Source organism: Gymnoscopelus braueri (genome assembly GCF_963280865.1).
Source record: "Gymnoscopelus braueri genome assembly, chromosome: 10".
Taxonomy (NCBI): domain Eukaryota; kingdom Metazoa; phylum Chordata; class Actinopteri; order Myctophiformes; family Myctophidae; genus Gymnoscopelus; species Gymnoscopelus braueri.
Genome location: NC_137611.1, coordinates 11830356 through 11851916, shown reverse-complemented (window position 1 = coordinate 11851916; position 21561 = coordinate 11830356). Strand labels below are relative to the sequence as shown.

General features: G+C 42.3%; 2 protein-coding genes across 6 annotated transcripts in view; both read left to right on the top strand.

Annotated features, from left to right (window-relative positions):
• Positions 1 to 7861, top strand: part of camsap2b (calmodulin regulated spectrin-associated protein family, member 2b) — a 73081-nt gene extending 65220 nt beyond the window's left edge. For all 4 annotated transcript variants that reach the window (XM_080439011.1, XM_080439009.1, XM_080439010.1 and 1 more), the window contains 4 exons: positions 188 to 284; positions 3197 to 3312; positions 3582 to 3700; positions 4322 to 7861. In XM_080439011.1, the coding sequence (XP_080295137.1) occupies positions 188 to 284; positions 3197 to 3312; positions 3582 to 3700; positions 4322 to 4621 (632 nt within the window). In that variant the 3' untranslated portion in view covers positions 4622 to 7861. The remainder of the gene's footprint in view (positions 1 to 187; positions 285 to 3196; positions 3313 to 3581; positions 3701 to 4321) is intronic.
• Positions 7862 to 9036: 1175 nt separating this feature from the next.
• The window catches only part of wdr47a (WD repeat domain 47a), a 40485-nt gene continuing 27960 nt past the window's right edge, over positions 9037 to 21561 (top strand). Inside the window, exons 1-8 of one of the 2 annotated variants that reach the window (XM_080440996.1) lie at positions 9037 to 9181; positions 11158 to 11327; positions 14107 to 14190; positions 14706 to 14790; positions 17063 to 17194; positions 17638 to 17814; positions 18658 to 19178; positions 20558 to 20717. In XM_080440996.1, the coding sequence (XP_080297122.1) occupies positions 11170 to 11327; positions 14107 to 14190; positions 14706 to 14790; positions 17063 to 17194; positions 17638 to 17814; positions 18658 to 19178; positions 20558 to 20717 (1317 nt within the window). In that variant the 5' untranslated portion in view covers positions 9037 to 9181; positions 11158 to 11169. Of the gene's footprint in view, positions 9182 to 9578; positions 9824 to 11157; positions 11328 to 14106; positions 14191 to 14705; positions 14791 to 17062; positions 17195 to 17637; positions 17815 to 18657; positions 19179 to 20557; positions 20718 to 21561 lie in introns of those variants that run through there. The other variant, XM_080440995.1, reaches the window with a different exon arrangement.

Sequence of the window (21561 nt, the reverse complement as noted above, 5' to 3'; positions counted from 1 at the left end):
ACACACACACACACACACACACACACGCACACACACATGCACACGCACACGCACACACACACACACACACACACACAGAGAGACACATACAGAGACGCACACAGACGCACACGCGCACACACACATGCACATCATATGGCTGTGAGACAGTCACACATTGATGTCTTCCTTGTATGTTTTGGTGCAGGGGTGCGTCCCCGAGGGTTCTCTGTCTCCAGTGTGTCCTTGGCCTCCCTCAACCTGGGCGATGACATCAACCATCCAGACAACAGGAGGACTCCCAGGTAAGGCCTAGGGACTGACTTTCACACTGACTGAATTCTAAAGCTTGTGTACATAACATAATACTCTAGTGCGCAACGAAAATGACTGATCTACAGTCACAACGCAACGCATTGTTAGCTTGAAGATCAGTCCTTTTCGGCAAGTGACACCATCTTACTGCAGAGTACAAATGACTCTTAAATGTCCTCCTTCCACCTCGCCTTTGGCCAGTGGATCACGGATACAAGTAGCATCTAATAATAAAAGCAGTGAACACATTTATGCCATATTTTGGCTTTAACCCAAGGAATACATTGACTCAGTCAGGCCAGGGAACAAGCTGAAATATATAGTAAAGATAGATAGCATACGGTCTCTTAATGCCCAGAGAAATTAAAAGGGTTTTTACAGTATATGCTAGATTTTTTTTTAGCAGCAAGAGAAAACGAGGGCCAGACTATTTACTGTATTATGCCTGCAAGAAATGTGCACACACAGCACAGCCCCAGACTTCTTCTCACTAAACGCGTTTACTTAAACTTCTTACTCTGTGTATAAAATGCTCTGTGAAGCTTAACTCTTACGTTCAGGGACGTCACATTTTGATAGCCATCTCCTAGGCAGTCTAATGATGCTGCTCTGATCAGGTGGTTGCCCTGTTCTTGTAATGTCAAATTCCTGAAAGTTACCGTGAAGAATAATTAACACACTCCTCTATGATTATATTACATCACTTGATTGTTTGTTTGTTTGTTATTGCCGCCTCCTAAAATACTTTCCCACTCAACAGCACGTGGTAACAGTAAGACATTAAAGCTAAAAGGATAACACAAAAAAAAGTCCTGGGGACTTGTTTCCATTGTGGTCCTATGTATTCAATTCATAAACATAGTATACAAAATTAACACAATGATGCATATCATCAACAAATACAAACACTACGTGTACAAAAGAGATGGGAAAATGACTTTTATCTCCCTGTGTGCAACAAGTGTTGCACATCTTTTAATGGATGGTGTCAGGGCATTCCACATTCTGGTGGCAGAGCAGTAGAATGAGAACTATCCCATGTTTGTTCTTAAATACCATTCCCAGTGATGTTTGCTTAACCCTGTCTTGTCTTCTACCCTGAGCCATCCCAAACTAGCAAAGTGTGTTGGAATTTGGTGGGTCATGGGCTTAAGGCCGAGAAGTAGTGGTGTTTTTTTTATGATTAATGAGATTGTACAACTTGTTTTGTAATGATCACTTTCTATCCCATGCCAGGCTCTTATACTACTATGCATCGCTCCTGTTTGACTCCTGTCTCTCTCACTTTCTCTCTGTGTCTGGCTCTTCTCCTCCATTCTGCATGCGACCCACAGAGGCAGTAAAATAGCTTCTGGTCATATCTCGTTTTTCCTAAGCCCTCCCAAAGAGCGAAAGGGAAGGTTAGTACAGTAAGGACGAAAATCGTAGAATCGTAGAAAACGGATAAGTAAAGGTCCCATTACATTTATATATACTGTAAATATATATACAGTATATATAGTATACTCTCATGCAAAAGAACTTTGATTCATTTACCGATCTATTTTCTTTGAGGCTGACCAATATGTGATTAAAAGAAAAACACACATTGTGATGGCTGCATCACAGCTATGTGCTGACAAAAGTCCTTTGACAGATTAAACAACTTGAACCCTAGCATCCCTATTCTGGGGGAACATTCACCAGAAATAAAAGATCTGCAATGTCTTTACAAACCTGACTTGTTGTGAGCTTGTAGATTATATATATATTTTTGCAAATTGATTTGGTGTAGAGGGGAAAAAGAGTGGACCAAGTACAGAGCCAACTCAGGTTAAGTTTACCTAGTATTGAGGGTTTAAGTGGTTAATATTATTCCGTCTAGTTGTGGCTTCTGCATTAAAGTTCTACCTGGCTTTGTTTCTTTATGCTTTCTGCCCCAGCTCCCTCGAGCTGGTATCTTCTGTATTATACAGTTCATACAGTAATATCGTCTCTGTCGGGGTGGAAACCTCATATGTCCAAAACTGTTACTTTTCAGGATTAAATTCAAAAGTAGCAAAAGTAGCAGATCTTTAAGCTCAAAACGAGCTTCGAGCTTGCAGATCAAAGAAGTACTGCTTAATTCCAAAAAGGTGCGGACCTCAGACTTGCAAAGAAAATAATTCCAAGGCACTCCGTCTTTGGTGAAAAAATATAGGATTTATTTTGAGCAAGGCAACAAATTATGACCAACACATATCGACCTAGAAGGTCTTCATCAGGGTAGGACAGACCCTGATGAAGACCTTCTAGGTCGATACGCCTTGGTCATAATTTGTTGCCTTGCCCAAAATAAATCCTATATTTTTTTGTTCATATGGAGATAAGAGGTTTCTGCCCGACAGCAACGCTATACTCTCAGACTGCTCTGTGCTAGGTTCTCTGCGCTAGCTACTCTATGCTATACTCTGCTTAGTTGCTTAGTGCTTTTCGTTTGCCTCTAGACTAGTAGCTATACTACTACAGCTTGCGTCTCTCCATAGGCATAATGGTGACAGTTCTAGGGAATTTGCTTTGCTTGGCTGACCATTGCGTCCATGCTTGTCGCTGCTTAGTCACAGAAATGTGCGTGACGTGATCCGAGAGGACATGCGCGGGGGTTGAGAGAATTGTGCCACTGGGTCTGACCCTTTTTTTCTTCTTTTTTTTTTTTTGTGTCTGTGTATGTGTGCATGTTTGTCCTGTAAACTGTCTGTGTGTGTGTGTGTGCGTGCCTTCATGTCCTGCATGCTCCGGGGGCCTCTATTCCTATACTGTCTGTGTCTCTCGTGTTTATTGTTGTTCTTTGTGCGTGTCGTTTGTTCTTTTTTGTGGGGTTGTGTTGTGTGTGTGTGTGTGTGTGTGTGTGTGTGTGTGTGTGTGTGTGTGTGTGTGTGCACAGGCCAGATTCTGCAGAGGGCTTCTCCTCATGCCCATCGGCTGGCAGTCGGAACGGAGAGAAGGACTGGGAGAACGAGTCCACCACTTCATCCACCCCCTCCAACACGGAGTACACAGGTAACTGAGGACCCACTGCTTAAAACCTTTAAGTGTCAAGGACACTAAAAAGTGTCCTTGATGCTTTCCCGGTTTTAATGGGTTAAGGACAGTGGATTTAAAATATGGCACAATTATGTTATAGATTTTTGTTATGATGCAACACAAAGTTCTCCAGGTCAGAGATTCTTTGACGTTAGGATATTCCAGTGTCACAAAAGGATTCAGCCTGTCTCATGTATTGTCGCCGTGTCTGACTGCAAACCCATTGTTGGTTCTTCATTCTTCAGGGCCTAAACTATACAAGGAGCCGAGTGCAAAGTCTAACAAGCACATCATCCAGAATGCTTTAGCCCACTGCTGTCTGGCTGGCAAGGTCAATGAAGGGCAGAAGAACAAGATACTTGATGTAAGTTTGCGCGTGTGCGTGTGTGCGTGTGTGTGTGTGCGTGTGTGTGCGTGTGTGTGTGCGTGTGTGTGTGTGTGTGTGTGTGTGTGTGTGTGTGTGTGTGTGTGTGTGCGTGCGTGTGCGTGCGCGTGCGTGTGCGCGTGCGTGTATGTGTTTAGACAGCTCTCCCCTCATGATCAAATAATTGATTACACAATACGACCAATAATGTATTAGTTGTTTAGTCATTTATTATGCTTTTCTTTCATGCTGAAAGTCTTGTAACCTTGAGATATAATCCTTTAATTCTGCCAGTCTATGATTTTGAATAGCCAGTAGTGTTGTGTATCCATTATGAAACATATTAGAACGTTCAATTCTCAACCTCACCAACCTGAAAAGGCTGCCTTCCAGATGATTGTATGCAGCAAACACATTTGTCAATTCATTAAATGATTAAATGCCCATAACAGTTGACTAAGAAGTTCTTTAGACAAGGACAGCCCTAGCGTGTGTGCGTGTGTGTGTTTATGTCAATGCATGTGTAAAATAAGAGGAATAAGTTGAATAATGATCAGCTGATTTACCAAACGACACCCAAATTCCACCCCCACCCCTTCACTCTATTATTCTTTACCGCAGGAAATGGAGAAGTCGGAGGCCAACAACTTCCTGGTGTTGTTCCGCGACGCCGGGTGCCAGTTCCGGTCGGTGTACGCCTACTGCCCCGAGACGGAGGAGATCACCAAGCTGGCGGGCATCGGACCCAAGAGCATCACGCTGAAGATGATCGAGGGCCTCTACAAGTACAACTCGGACAGGAAACAGTTCAGCATCATCCCGGCCAAGACCATGTCGGCCAGCGTGGACGCCATCACCATCGCCAGCCACCTATGGCAGACCAAGAAGCAGGGAACGCCCAAGAAACTGCAGCCAAAGTAGTGTCACGTTCAAGGGCTTTTATAGGGACGGACATGACCGTCCCGCCCTCATCTTGGAACTGACACGGAGGAATTTGTGGATATTGATTTTTCTTTTTTTCCTCTTTTTTTTATTATTAAAGGGACACCTGACCCTGCTGACAAAATGTACAACTGGAATGTAGAACATTAATAACAATGACAACTAAAAGGGCCTTGGGGACATTGCTGCTATGATTACAGGACTGTGTGACAGTGAGACCCTGGGCTATATAAATGGAGCACGTGTGTACTGTGTATGTGCGTGAGGGTGTGTGTGTGTTTGTGCGTGCGTTTGTCAGCTCGTGTCCATCTTCTTGTGTGCCAAAAAAAAATCTAAAAAAGATAAATGAATGAAAGCAGAGACGGGCTAATAATGCCTTACCTAGATGGACCACTGAAGCACTGAATGTCACTCCTCTTAAGAGATTGGTTTCGCTAAGTTGATCATGTGTGGCCTTATGCGTTGTTTCTGTTTCATATCGAAGCGAAGTGCGTGTTTGAAAGCCTGTTGAGAAGTACTGCCGTGTGATGCAGGAGATAAATAGGTTGTCCCTAACATTTCTGGGACAACGGTAATAGCTGAGGGCAGAGAGTGGGTAGCGGTCACCGGTTCGACCCCGGCTCCCTTGTATGTGTCTCTGAGCAAGACACTTTTAACCCTTAACTGCCCCCCCCCCCTCTCCCCTACCTTGTGCTCAACATGAATCAGCCATCAGCTGGGCGAAGAGGAAGAAGAAATGACAGGGCCTGATCAGCAGGTGTTAATTTTGACGGCAATTTTTATTTAGTTTTAGTCATATTTTAGTCATCCGAAATGTTTTATTTTTAGTCCTTGTTGTTTTAGGATTTTGGCGGGCCTCAATGGCGTCGTAATGCCTGATTTTACACTTGGTTGCATGCTGAAAATAGCCGATCTACAGGCTCACAACGTGTCGCAGGGCGACGCGTTGTGAGCTTGTAGATCTGCTATTTTCAGAGCGCAACACCCGAGCGCAACCAACCGCAAAATGACTTGTCTTTTAGTTCTACTTGATCTCTCCTCCAGTAGTCCCTACATAACATTGTAGTCGATATATGTCAATATATTTAGTTTTAGTCATCATAGCGTAGTTTTTTGTTTTTGTTTTGATTTGGTTTTCGTCAGTGAAAAAAGGTAGTCGACGAAAGATGTTCGTCATAGTTTTAGTCGACGAAATTAACACTGCTGATCTCAGGAGTCAGTTTGAGGCGGTCAATTCCTGGATGACAGCTTGATTGGTGTACAGGCATGCGCCTCCCAACCTTCCCCTTTGAGTCACTAATCGGAGCAGTATGATCTTTGTGTATAAATGTGTGTGAATAGTGAAGTGCCAAGAGAGTGAGGACAATACCTCAGATATGGATCGCCATCTCAGTAAGTGTTACGATGATGATCATCATCACTCATCTACCTTCCTGGAGAACACCTGCAACTGACGTTTTTTGTATTTATTTTCATTTTTGATATAATTGCTTTGGAGGTCTTTTAAAAAAAAAGAAAATGCTTGAAAGACATTTTACGGAAAGAAACATGATATACTTTATGTCTTTAAGTTAATTTAGTTTGTATATAATTGCTATTCCGTTCAAAATGAACGAGTCAGCTTTTAGTAGCCGTTTTTTTTGGTTTATATGAATCTATTCTACATACTGTACGTTTATTGTAATAATGGGGGCCTTTTTATCGTAATTACAGATGCAAAACGTGCGATCACTCAACGGTGTCATTGATGGGTCCGTTATCAGCTGTAGAATAGGAGATAAACTCACGCCATGCCATCAGTCTGTGCAGTCTTAAGAATAGTCACTGTTGACGTAACACGTTTGGTCATTACATGTTTATTAACACAGTGGTTCTCGATGTGGGGTCCGGGGACCCCCATGTGTCCTGAAGAGGGTTCCAGGGGGTCCCAAGCTAAATGATTTTGATAGTTAAGAAGAACCAAATATAGACTCTTATGGGTCTGTAACTCTGAGAGGATATACAGTACAAATGGACCCTCTCAGACTCAAATGAACGCTGAGGAGTTTACGGTGTAGATTGGGTTCCCATGCAGAGATAAGATGTTTTTTTTTAATCAAATGGGGGTCTTGGCCTAATGCATATCAAGCTGGGGGTCCGTGAAATTAAAAAAGGTTGAGAACTAGTGTATTAACATTTCATTCACTTTACTGTGGATATTGTCTTAAATGATAGATTCCGGTTACCCTTAAAGTAGCCCACAATTGTAAATAGAAGGTCTAAACTAACCTATGATAGCACTTCATACCCCCCCTAACCAGTGGTGGAAAAAGTACTCGCATTTTTTACTTGGTAAAAGTATCAATACTGCAATGCAGAAACACTCTGTTACAAGTAAAAGTACTTGAGTAAAAGTACAAAAGTATTGGCATCAAAATATACTTAAAGTACCAAAAGTTAAAGTACTCGTCCGGTTTTACAAGTTACTTTGAGAATAGAAGATCTACAAGCTCACAACGCGTCGCATGGCGATGCGTTGTGAGCTTGTAGATCGGCTACTTTCAAATAGCCAAAGTATAAATAGGGCTGAAGTGGTAAATATATGTTTTGTAGTAATAATCAAAATCTATAAAGCAAGTAACTAAAGTTTTCAATTCATTGTAGTGGAGTAAAAGTGCAATATTTGCCTCTGAGATGTAGTGGAGTAGAAGAAAGAATCGAATAATGGAAATACTCCAGTAAAGTAAAAAAAAAATCATCAAATTTGTGCTTAAGCACAGTACTTGAGTACATGTACTTAGTTACTTTCCACCACTGCCCCCCCAACCCACTGTAGCTTTGACTGAACAGCGTACATGAAGATACGCAGCCATGTTTCCAGGGCTGTCATGATGGAGTTTATATACTTTTAATCATTTTATGATTTATTTTTTTATAACCCCGAAAATGAAATCATAGTTTTACTTTTCAGTGTTTTCACACTGTACAGATATATTTTGTCATATGAAAGTATTTTTCATATTTCATATTTGGAGGGTCGTGTCCAAAGCAGCGAAAAGGAGACGTGTTGAGAGCAACGTTGTAGCCAGTATTATAGGATGGAGTTGTCCAATGCAGCATAGTCTATTACGAGAAGTCAGACTTCTTTCAATTCACTAAAAAATGCTCAGTTGTTCATGTACTGTATTTATGTTATGTTTTTTTTATTGCTTTGATCTCTATTAAAATGCCAACTATCAACAGTAATTTGGTGTCTGTCATGATTCTCTCCTAATAGGTTAATGGTAATGAGGGGTGTTTTATATCCTAAGTGTCCTGGAGACAAAGATGTTCGTGGAAATAATAATGTAGAATGTTCTATATTGAAAAATGCGTAGCATTGTATTACATACAATGCTACCATATACAGTATGAACAGTACTCGCAAGAGATGAGTGTGTCCCAATTTATACATATTTTATTTCATTTGAATTACTAAACCTTTGCTGCTATTCCCATATCCCACGAAAATGAACCTAATAAAGGATTGATTGATATCAGAGTGATTGATTCATTTAACGTATCATCATTCTCAACAGCAGCAACACTGTGTATTAATGACAGCTCACATACAAAGATGTTCTGTTTTAATTGGTGGGTGTATGCCAGTGGAGGAAGAAGTACTCAGATATCTACTTACAGTAAGTCAAACTAAATAGAAATACCCACATATTCATTTGAAAGTAAAAGTTCTGCATTCAAAATTTGACAAAATATTGTTGAAGCACCAAAAGTAAATGTGAACTATTTCAGAATAATAAATCATACTTTATTGAAGCATTAATTTAATGTTGCAGCTTAATTTAACTACTTTATCAGGTGGCCAACTAATTTTAATTCATAATGATACAACCTCATCAATTTGTTGATTATATTTTATATTGTTAATCTCAATATAGGCAACAAAGTAACTAAATGTAAAATATCAAATGACTGAAGTGGGAGTAAATAGTACATTTGCCTTTAAGTATAGTGACATTGTGGCAATACTCAAGTACAGTGCCTCAAAATTGTACTTCAGGCAAGTAATTGAGTAAATATCGGCCTACATATAGTGTATACTTTCCACCTCTAATGGATGTTTTATGTATTTATTTATTAGCACTTAAGTACAGTAGCCAAGTTCTCAACCTTTTCATGCAGCAACCCCCCAAAATAATAATAATTATTATTATCATTATTATAATTGTTGACAGTCAGCTGGGGGCTGGGTGGTGGGTTAGGGTAACACAGTGCAGTGGAAGGCAGAACAAGGAGGAGACAGCACAGGACACACAGTCAGTCAGTCACGCACGCACACATACACACTTACACGTACACACATACACATACACACACACACACACACACACACACACACAGACTGGGGGAGGCACGGCACTGAAGGCAGACTCACACAGTCAGGCTGTCTAGTACAACAAGGAGGAACATTGTAGCCTGTAAGTGACAGCGTGTGTCGCTTTACACGCAACAACAGCCACTCCTCGACCTCATCCACAGCCCATGTGTTTATAAGAACAGGTGAGTCAGTGTTTCTGTTCATCACATCATTGTAAATATAAATGTGCGCACAGTGCGTGGGAACGGAGAGCAGAGAGTCCTCTTCTCTTCTCTTCTCTCTGCACCCCGCCCGTCCGTCCGTCCACCACCACTATACAGCTATACTAGCGGCTCTACAGAGAGATGATGCGTGATCTTCTCTCTCTCTCTCGGCCTGTCTGTCTGTGTACAAACAAACAATCTGTCAAATTGGCTGGCTTTGCCTGATCTCTAGCCTAACCGCGTTGGATTTATAGTTAATCTAGCCGCCAGAGTCGCTATCTATCTGTCTATGCAAAGCTAACAAGTAGCTACAGTATAAGCTCCTTATGCTTGTGTCACAGTGCGACTCGGACCCCTAGTGTCATCGCTAGCTATAGCCTAGTAGCCAGGCAGGCTGCAGTGTTTCTATCTGTGTGTGTGTGTGTGTGTCTGTGTGATAGATATAGATTCATATTGATCAGTTGATCGGTTTAAGAAGGTGTTGTTATCTAACTCCCCCATCCATCCATACTGCTAGATCAGCAGCACAAACAGCAGCAGCAGGAGGAGAAGGAGGAGATCATGATTCATGAGGGTCGCTGTTTTCTGTCAACAAACCTTAGGAACCACAGTTGTTGTAACGTTAGTGCACTGTTAACTAATTTAACTCTGTTACAATGTGATACACTAGTTGGTTACAGTTATTAACTAGTTGTAAAACCTCCCTCTCTCTCTCTCTCTGGCTGGGAGCTGCATCATGGACACTTAGGTTTGACAGCTAGGCTGTGTCATCTATCTCTGCATTAATTAAAACACACAACATTGTTGTAATCACTGTTTTTGGATTATCTCCAAAACTGGAGTGCTGACCCCTGCACTGTGCTCTGGTGATGATGAACATTCCAGTGTGTCTGTGTGTGTGACTGTGTGTGTGACTGTGTGTGTGTGTGTGTGTGTGTGTGTGTGTGTGTGTGTGTGTGTGTGTGTGTGTGTGTGTGTGTGTGTGTGTGTGTGTGTGTGTGTGTGTGTGTGTGACACTGACTCTGTTGATGATTCATTTACAGTACTCTACATACCTAACTGTATAGTAAGAGTGGAAGCACGCAAAATAAGTTACATTGACAGTCCTCACAGGTTCATTCGGGAGTGAAAGTGCTTGTGCGGATCATCTGTGGATTTGTGGATTACTACAACGGATTAGCTGAAAGTTAAAGGCTGGTATTACAGAGAATGCCCTTTCCTTTGAATTGTGTCTTTAAGGAAACAATTTAGAGATTAAAGATGAAAAGAAATCAACTTAAAATGAAGGAATTTTAATTGCAATGTATGTTATTACTTAAATGTATTTGTTATTATTATTATAATTATGGATCTAAGGATAATGGCTACATTTTTATAAGCATATAAACCTGAAATTCATGTAAAACACAAAGGGTATTCGGAATGCTCGCCCCGAAACACACTCGCCCCCATTTCTTTTGCGGACCGCTCGCCCCCAGAGGTTCCCGTATTCTTGTATTTGTTTTACTGAGGTTAAGGTTAGGAATAGTTAGGTTTAGGCATAGTTTTACTGAGGTTAAGGTTAGGAATAGTTAGGTTTAGGCAAAGTTTTACTGAGGTTACGATTAGGAATAAGGTTAGGTTTAGGCATAGTTTTACTGAGGTTACGATTAGGAATAAGGTTAGATTTAGGCATAGTTTTACTGAGGTTATGTTTAGGAATACCTGGTGGCGACTGCTCCGAGGTCGCCGGATTTGACCCGAGGCGAGTGTGTTTTGGGGCGAGGGGTTCTTGTATTCACACAAAGGACCACTGGGGTTTTTCCTCAACAGCAGCAGCGAGGAGTTGACTAAACTTCTTGTGACTCTGTGTAGTTATAATTCCAACAACGTTGGACTTGTCCTGCTGTTCCCTGAGGGATTGCTTTCAGTTTGTTTTGTGTTGGCCCCCCTCCCTCCCTCCCTCCCTCTGGCAGCCCGTGGTCGCCATGACAGCGGAAGAAACCATCAACGTGAAGGAGGTGGAGATCATCAAGGTGGTGCTGGACTTCCTGAACTCCAGGAAGTTGCACATCAGCATGCTGGCCCTGGAGAAGGAGAGCGGCGTCATCAATGGACTCTACTCCGACGACATGCTCTTCCTCAGGTATAGGCAGGGCTGTCGCCATGACGACATTTAAGTTGGCGATTAATTGTCACACAAACGATTTAACGATTTAATTGGGTGTTTGGCATCGGAACATTATGAATAAAAGTGTGTTTCTGTTTGGCTTTTCGGCTTGGTGAACAAAAGTTGCACAAAGGCAGAAATGACAAATAACTAAGACAGCCTAAATAAGAAATTACTGACATATTTTATCATTTTAATCATCAACAAAATGTAAGAATAGCGGAAATAGCTGATCCACAAGCTTACAACGCGTCACTTTGTGACGCGTTGTAAGCTTGTGGATCAGCTATTTCTGCTATGTTTGAAAATGTATGAACATTTATCAATGTAGAAACGATTATGCAAAATATTTGAGGTTGTCTCAAATAATTGCGATTAGGCGATTATGTAATAATTGTGACAGGCCTATCCTCAGGTACATGAAACCAATGCATGTAAAGAGTGTTGATTTAATCCTGATCGAAGGGATCGACCGATTATATCGACAATTTATCTGCAATTATTTGACTTTTTTGATGACATTGGTATCTGCAATTATTCAGCTGGTATGTCAAAATGTTCAACCACTTTCAACCCTGGCATCCCTGTTTTGGGGGATTTCATTAGTAGGTGAGCATTTTTGAAAGTTTTCAAATATTTTCAAAAAATAGCAGTTCTACAAGCTGACAACATGCCGTGTTGTGACGTATTGTGAACTTGTAGATCAGGTTTTTTTTGGGGAAGATTTTTGAAAAGTGGTTAAATAAATTAAAGTTCATTTTTTGTTTTTCTTTTAGTTATCAAAAAGTTATTTGTGTTTATTTAGATTATTTAGCCTTTTTGTTTATAGTTAAATGTTCTCAAATAGTAACTTTAATCAAATGTACTTTTTTCAAGTTGATTAGAACATTTTGCACTGTTTGACCAAAATATCAGTCAAGACATTGGTAATCGGTGGTCTAGGACAGTGGTTCTTCTCAACCTTTTCAGGCTGCGACCCCCCACAATAATCATATTTGAACTGGGGACCCCCCAAAATAATCATATTGAACTGGGACCCTCCCACCCTGAAAAGCACTTGTAATTGTATGAGTTTAGGCATTACATTTAGTTTGACTCGGCTCCACAGATAAATATTGTTAAACTAGCTGATCTACAAGATCACAACGCCTTTTATACTGTATTAAAAAGGTTCATTAAATTCTCACTTTAGAAATGTGTAGATACCCTGTAATACACTTACAGGGTATGTTGGTTTGTTTACTGTTGAGTGAGAAAACAATGTTGCACATTAAGCAAATCGTCTGGGGACCCCCCCAAAAATCATGCAGGGGACGGCCCTGGGGGTCCCGACCCACATGTTGAGAACCACTGGTCTAGGACTCTTCAAAATTGGGATCAGTATTGGACCCAACAATCTGGCATTGGTGGGGCTCAACATGAAACCAATACAATAACAGCAGCAGCCAAGCCGCCGCAACATACACAGTAAAACCCAGAGTGTTGATTTAATCCTGGCAGCGTAAAAATCAGCCCTTTCAGAGTGAAATAAACACTGCAGATTTCACTGTGTACTGTCTTCTAGATTACAAAGCTTCAGTTTTACTATGATACGGCGGGGCAGCATCAGGCAAACATCCTGTGTGTTTGACGACGTACTCTGTGACATCCGACAGATTGCTGATAGTGTTACACGGAACCGCCACATTAGATCTGAGTGCTCCCTTGAATGTCAGCCAGCAGTGTGTCTTTCTGGACAGACCTCTGTGGAATTCCTCTGGAATGAAGAATGCATTTATCCGACCACGGCTTCTGTTTCACGTCTGTTCTGTTCACAGGGCCTTTTTTTCTGGGCTTAATCGCTTAAAACAGTGATTTTCTACCTTTTTGTTTTATTTCAAGGACCACCGGTTTTGATATGCATGATTGAGGTCACGGACTGCCATTTGATGATGTTTTTTATGGGACCCCAATCGACACTTTAAAATCTGCAGTGTTCATTTAAGTAAGGGTCCATTTGTACACCAATCTGGGAACCCATCGCCAAATGAAGAGGAAAAACAACTGTTTTTGACTATCTCACTTGGCTCTGGGAGGAAGCACCCGTGCGCAAGGAAACCGGGGTTTTGGTCTGCCTTCAGCCTTCACTTCCGGTGGTGCGACTATGTTTTCATTCCCACTAACAATATTTCTACACGGAACACTAACACCACTTCTCCCAAAGAACATGGATCGTTTTGGTTATAAGCCCACTTGTTTCTATGATGAAAGAGCAAGTTAAAATGTGAATATCTTTCTGTGGTTTTGTCTGCTCCGAGGACGCTATTGTTAAATGAGTTTCGGTTTGTTTCTAGTAGGGAAGGATCGGCGGATACGTAATCCCGCCCACTACATTTGATTGGGTAAAGCGCGGCCTGCTTCCTGATCTGAAGGCACGCCCACTTGTCGGCCAGTGCGTACGCGATATGACGAATCCCCCCGACAGATTCAAACGCAGAGCAGAATCTGTTCTTGAGAGATTATTTGTACACAGACCCGTAAGGGTCCATTTGGACCTCTGGTGGTCCCCGGACCTCACGTTGAGAACGCTAGTGACTTAAAATAATGACCACAGCAAATATTATGCTAATAAAGGCTCAGGCATTAGCTTGTTCCTATCGGTGTTATTCTTGCTTTGGTTTCGGGTCAGTTGCAATAATTTCGGTCCATCTGGACAATTAGTAGATAAAGGATACAGGGATTCCAATGCGTTAATGACGTCATGTTCATGTTTCAGACAACTGGTGCTGGACGGCCAGTGGGATGAGGTCTTGCAGTTCATTCAGCCGCTAGAGTGCATGGACAAGTTTGACGGAAAAAGGCGAGTGAATCACTTTGATTTATTTATAAAAACGTATGACGAATATTGCTATTCGTCATACGACCAACCATGGCTTAAAGGGATAGTTCACCCAAATAATTACTTTTCTCTATCGATTATCGAGTTCCGCATTCCTAAGCCAATAATTTGATGACCAAGCGGACAGGTAGGCCGCGTTTCCGGTAGGAGATACAAAGGAGACTCTTTGTGTCTCCTACCGGAACCGCTGCCGGTCATCCAATTATTGGCTTAGGAATGCGACAAAAACTAAAACATATCCATGAATTCAAGTGTCCATGGGGTGGAGAATAGAACAAAAGTCAAAGTTTGATGAGGTGGACAGTGCACAGATATAACTTATACTGTACATAAACAAGGCAACGACACAAATGCTACCACCGTTATAATACATTGTAATGAATAGACCATAATAATTGACGAGTCCACTCTGTCATAGTCATGTGCAGCGCTGTGCTGGTGTATAACTGCAGCTTTGTCCTTGGCGTGGTGTTCAGGTTCCGATACATTGTCCTCAAGCAGAAGTTTCTGGAAGCTCTGTTCGTGAACAACGCCATGTCTGCAGAGGACGAGCCTCAGCATGTGAGTCCATATCTCTCCTTTATGACACACATCTCTTTCAGAAACACACACACACACACACACACACACACACACACACACACACACACACACACACACACACACACACACACACACACACACACACACACACACACACACAGACATAAACCCAGTGTTCAGAAGCTATTGTTAATCCTTCAATAGCTCCTGTTCCTAAGAATGCCCGCAGGGCACCGCCCTTCTCTGTACACATACAGTACCTACTACAGTATATGCACATACTACTGGTGATATTTATACCTGTCCATATATTTATGTTTATTTATATCGAACTACATATCTATATGCCTACATATTGATCTGTTATACTGTTGAGTTTATTAGCACAATAGGAAAAAAGAACAGCACATTTATCACAAATAAGAAGCATAGATACAGTGCAAGAAAAAGGCTTATTCGGAATCCTTTCCTTAATGAAAGGGTTCAATGAATTACAGGCAATAAATGCTCAGTAAGCACAGAACAAAACGTTTGAGTTGGCAAAAAGCACAAGCAGCACAGAAAGAACATAAACACAGACATAAATAGAGAAAGCAAATTAAATGAATACAAATCGCATGTCATCTATACTTAAACAGATATGTCACAGTGTCAATGAGATTTTAAAAAAAAACATTGTTTCCTGAAGATTGGCATTTTAGTTGTGATAAATTGCACATGATTTATTATGCCTGGTCAGTCCAAGTGCAGATGGCCAGTTCAGTCTTTAGGTGTTTATATGCCATTTTACTGGTGATAGAATACACACAATGCCTATGCCTCTATTTGTACCTACTAATGACTTATGCATTATGCACATCTCTGACTACCTGAAGTGACAATAAAGAAACCATCCAACCAACCAACCAAACAACCATTGTATTCCAAATGGAACTGTTGCTCTATGTCAGTGGTTTTCACAGTAGGGGCTGCACCCTGATACAGGTACAGTGGCCCTCATTTATCAACGCGGTGCAGCCCAAATAATGGGCGTAGGGCGAGATCACCGCACCTTTCGGCATTTATCAATATATCCTGACGTGGGCTTCATCCTACCATACGCTGAGATCTCACGTCTGGTCGAGACCAGTTGTTGACGTTGGCTGCGCCCGTTTATTCCATTGTAGACCTGCGGAGCAGCATTGTCTGACTGTCTGACAGGCATCTGGACACATAATCCACTCCTAAATGTATATCTACACTAATAAATAATCCCTGTGAAAATATAACATTTTATAAAGTAATTTAAACAAACTGCTTTAACAGTCATTCAGTTGCATTGGCTATTTGAAAATAGCAGATTTGCAAGCTCAAAAACGGGTCGCATCGCGACGCGTTGTGAGCTTGTAGATCTGCTATTTTCAAAATATACGAGCGCTTTTGCGCCGGGACTCGGGACTCCCGCGGTCGGGACTCCCGACGATCTTTTCATGGACAGTGAGGTGTACAAACTTACAGTAGCTTGTCATATGTTATGGAGTTATGTCATAGAGAGTTTTGAAGACTACATCCTAGCTGGGTTAAGGATATAAACCCGACGCTCCAATCTCTTATTAACGTGGCGGAATCACTGGCGCCCGTCCGAGTCTCACGGGGAATATCCTACATGACTGCTTGTGCACTGCTCGGTATGGGTTAAATAAATTAATATACAAACGTATTCCATTCATGGCGATGTGATTGGTATCATAATATGTCATTCATGTAGGCTACAAGCCTACGTGACAAAGATTGTAACGCTACGGTACGGATTACAATACATGAAAAACACAGCTGGGCGGGCGTCTGTGTGTGTGTGTGTGTGTGTGTGTGTGTGTGTGTGTGAGAGAGAGAGAGAGAGAGAGAGAGAGAGAGAGAGAGAGAGAGAGAGAGAGAGAGAGAGAGGGGGGGCGTGTGCGTGTGCGTGTGTGTGTGTGGCGAGGCAGGCGGGGGAAACTCTTTCTCATTGGCTTTTGATGTCTTTGGTCGTATTCTGGTCCTTCTTCATGTCGTAAAATCGGGGCGTTTTGAGAATATTTAAGGGCGTGTTATTTAAATGACGCTAGGTTTCAGCCGTGACATTTATCAAGCCTGGGACCAAATGTAGGCACGGATCAGCTGTGTAGGATTCGTTGATAAATGTGACTTCGACGTTGGTGTACGGCCGAATATATGGAAAAATATAGGCTGGTTTATACGCTGCGTTGAGAAATGAGGGCCAGTGTGTGCAGGCTGGTTACCGCTATGCTAATTGTTGTGTGTGTGGTTTCAGTTGGAGTTCACCATGCAGGAGGCGGTGAAGTGTCTCCATGCCCTGGAGGAGTTCTGTCCCACTAAAGATGACTACAGCAAACTGTGTCTGCTCCTCACCCTGCCCCGGCTCACCAACCACGCAGAGTTTAAGGCAAGCACTACATCCACCGCCATAGATTGAAACTATCTGTATTAACATTAACGGGGCCAAGCAGCGAGCTGAATTTGTCTTTTATAAAGAAAATGATAAAGTCTGCACATGGCTAATTTGCTCCCACTGTTTATGGCATGTATGTATTGGGTCAACGTTTCACAAGATCCAGATGTGATCAAAATGTTGATCCAGTAGTTGGGAGCAAATTATCAGTGTGCAGACTTTATTATTTTCTTTATGCAGATTTTCTGTTTGTCCTGCACTTGGATACTAGAGTGGATGTACATGCTCTTATCTGGAATTGTTACTCACCACACCCTTGCTATGATTCCCAAGGATTCTCAGCCTTTCCTGTCTTATCTTCACTATCCTAAAATTGATAAACAAATTCCCTAAAAAAAAATGTGGAATTGAGAGTGATTTATTTTTGACGTGTCCAGGACTGGAACCCGAGCACGGCCAGGGTGCAGTGTTTCGAGGAGGCGTGCACCATGGTGGCAGAGTTCATCCCGGCCGACAGGAAGCTGAGTGAGGCCGGGTTCAAGGCCAGCGGGAACCGCCTCTTCCAGCTGCTGCTGAAAGGCGTGCTGTACGAGTGCTGCGTGGAGTTCTGCCAGGTGGGACCACTTAGAGACAGACACTCGTTACAGGAAACCAACCGCAAAAAAGCATTTGCTGAAAGAATATCTGCCTCTGCACTACCAAGCCATGAACTAAACAAAATGGGTTGGTGTCAGAAATACACTGGGGCAACAAACGCACTCTGAAATCCTCCTATCCCCCTGAAATCAACCCTAGGGAATTAAAAGAATGACTACAGCAAATATTAAGCTGATAAAGGTTCAGGCAATAGCTGATTTTTTCGGTGTTATTTTTGCTTTGGTTTCGGGTCAGTTGCAAGAATTTTGGTCCATCTGGACAATTTGTAGATAAAGGATGCAGGGATTCCAATGCGTTAATGACTGAAATCAGTATCATGGTCAGTATCATGTCAGTATCATGGGCAGTATCATGGTCAGTATCATGTCAGTATCATGTCAGTATCATGTCAGTATCATGTCAGTATCATGGGCAGTATCGTGTCAGTATCATGTCAGTATCATGGGCAGTATCATGGTCAGTATCATGTCAGTATCATGGGCAGTATCATGGTCAGTATCATGTCAGTATCATGGGCAGTATCATGTCAGTATCGTGGGCAGTATCATGTATTACTAGTAGCATGACAATTTTGTGGTGAATGAGTGACTCTGGATTGCAACACGTAGGCGAATGAAGCGAATCGATTTAATTGATTATAAAACTCGATTTTAATACAATATTTGATTCTGAAGGGAAAAATAGAAAAGCAAATGTTGTTTTTATTAGTTATCGATAGAATAATCACAAAAAAAAAACATCAATAGTTGCAGCCCTAAATGAGTAACGTCTCACTGCATGATCTATTGACTGACGTGCAGAGCAAGGCGACGGGGGAGGAGATCACAGAGAGCGAGGTGCTCATGGGCGTGGACATGCTGTGTGGGAACGGCTGCGACGACCTGGACCTGTCCCTGCTCTCCTGGATGCAGAACCTCAACCACAGCGTCTTCCAGTGTGCCTTCGAGCAGAAGCAGCTCAACATCCACGTGGACCGCCTCGTCAAGCCCGCCAAGGCGGGCTACAGCGACCTGCTCACCCCGCTCATGAGCAAGCTGTCCCCTTACCCGCCGTCCCCGCTGCGGCGCCCGCAGTCCGCCGACACCTACATGTCGCGTTCCCTCAACCCGGCGCTGGACGGCCTGTCCTACGGGCTGTCGTCGGGCCAGGAGAAGAGGGGCACCATGGGCGGGGACGCTGCCGGCACGGGCAAAGGGGTCTCCCCCATGTCGCACTCCTTCGCCAACTTCCAGTACCCCGGCGTCGGGGGCCAGAGCCTGAGCAGGAGTCTGATGATGGAGAGCTCCGACTGCCACAGCATCTTCGAGGAATCGCCCGAGACGTAAGGGAGATTATGATCTGGTGTTGATTTTGACAGCAAATTTTTATTCTGTTTTAGTCATAGTCTTTTGAATCAAATTCCCTTTTGTTTTAGTCATATTTTAGTTATCTGAAACGTTTTACTGTTAGTCTAGTTTTAGTCGACTAAATATCATAAGATTATAGTCGACTAAATTTACAGTTGATTTAGTCGATGTAAAAAAAATATTTTGGTGGTGTTGAAAATAGCAGATCTGCGTCGTGCTGCGACGCGTTGTGATCTTGTAGATCTGCTATTTTCAGAGTGCATCACCTGAGCGCAACCAAGCATTAAAATGACTTGTCTTTTAGTTCTACTGGATCTCTTCTCCACTAATCCCTCCCTAACATTTTAGTCTAGTTTTTATTTGTTGACGAAATTGTCAATATGTTTAGTCATAGTTTTAGTCATCGTAGCTTAGTTTTTATTTAGTTTTTGTCAGTGAAAAAAGGTAGTCGACGAACATTGTTCGTCATAGTTTTAGTCGACGAAATCAACACTGATATAGTGAGTGTTCAACGCTTAGCTCAGAGGTGTAATTTCAGAAAGAACTACTGTATGACATGTGGCGATTACATACAGTACGTACAAATAGTAACTTTAAACCAAGCAGTATATACACCTAGATGTAGATCATTCCATGTGGAATGCGCATACAGCACTGATCAACTTAGGTTACCATAGGCATAGAATAATAACTCAGACACCTCTGAACTTTCATGAATTGTATTAAGCAGAGCAAGGTTCAATCTACAGTACATGCGTCATAAGTCACATACACATGGATGGATGGTCGTGGATTTAGGTGCACTTCTAATCAATGCCCGTTATAGCACCAGTGTTGCATTGCTGAATTGGAACGTGCACGTCGCTTAACACCTACACTACAGGTCACACAATGGACAATTGATATGCATCTAGGCTCATTCCTATGTTAATTCACCTGGTGTGAGTCGGGAGCCTTTGTAAACTTTGTTGAGGTGTGAATTTAAAGTTGTCTTAAATCTATGCGTGTGCCTGCGCGTGCTCCTGTTCAAAAAGGTTGTTGCACGGCGTGTTAGGCCGTCCCATGAGCAATGCAACCCTGTATAGCACTGATCTAAAATCTGATTCATCTGTAAAAACGTTCACTAACTGAATTCCAGCTGGTTACATGTGAATGGTATGGAGTGGCAAATGACGCCCCTGGCTTAGCTCACAAACAGAACTACAATGAAAGCAGATCCTGTGTGTAACACAGTGTGTGTCATCTCGGGCCAGCTGCCGAGTGACAGTAGGTGATTACCTGTCATCTTAGACATGATAGTAATCACAACAGAACACTAATCTGTTGCTGTGGGTGCTTTGCTTTGTGCTTGTAGCTCCAGAACGGACACGCCTGTGGACAAAATGCTGGGGTCAGGCCCGGGTGGAACCCCCAACCCGGGTGGAACCCCCAGCTCGGGTGGAACCCCCAACGCGCGGCCCGCCTCCGCCCCTGGAGAGGATGCTCCGTCACCTGGCTCCGCTGAGAGGAACGAGGTAACATCAAACACGACCTGGCCACTGGTTGTTATCTTAACCCCAAAAGACCGGGAACGCATCTGTGTAATTTTAAGATTTATTTGGCTATTGAAAAATAGCAGATATACAAGCTCATAGCGCGGCACTCGGTGCCGCGCTATGAGCTTGTATATCTGCTATTTTTTTTAAATCGTGATTTTTTTTGCAAATCTTTGAATATATATATTTTTTAAAGCGAACATTTGTAACTCAAGTCTTTGCTTCTGGGGGATTCTACAAATGTTGTCTAAATCCTAAAATTTTTTTGAAAAAACGTATGTTGCTATAATATCAGTGGTTCTCAAACTTTGTCAAGGACCCCCAAAATGATATGTATTTAGCCGCAGACCCCCATGTCAAAATATGTTGTTCCAGGGACCCCCAGAAGCAAAGATTTGAGTTAAAAATGTTAGCTTTAAAAATATATATATTCAAAGATGTGCACACATCTGCTCTTCTATTGGGAAAAGTTACCCTGGTGTCGGTTGGGACAGCTACTGGTTGACAAGTAGTCCTGCCTGAAGCTCATTGTCCCAATATTTGACCCTGGCAAAAAGGGGCAGATAGATGTTTGGTTTCCCCCATGTGGGTTTGAATCCTGTGTGTTAGTAAGTAATTACCTCTCTCTCCGTCAGGGGAGGACATATTTACAGACTGCAGCTTTAATTAACGTAACAATTATGTGAAACCTTTCTTGGGGCTAGGATCTCCATCCGAGAGATGGAAGTAAAGGCATGGATGAATAGAGTTATACCCATTGTCACCGAAAAACGTGTTATCTTTGTTGTCAACATTGTGGATCGACTTTTGGCCTCCAGTCTAA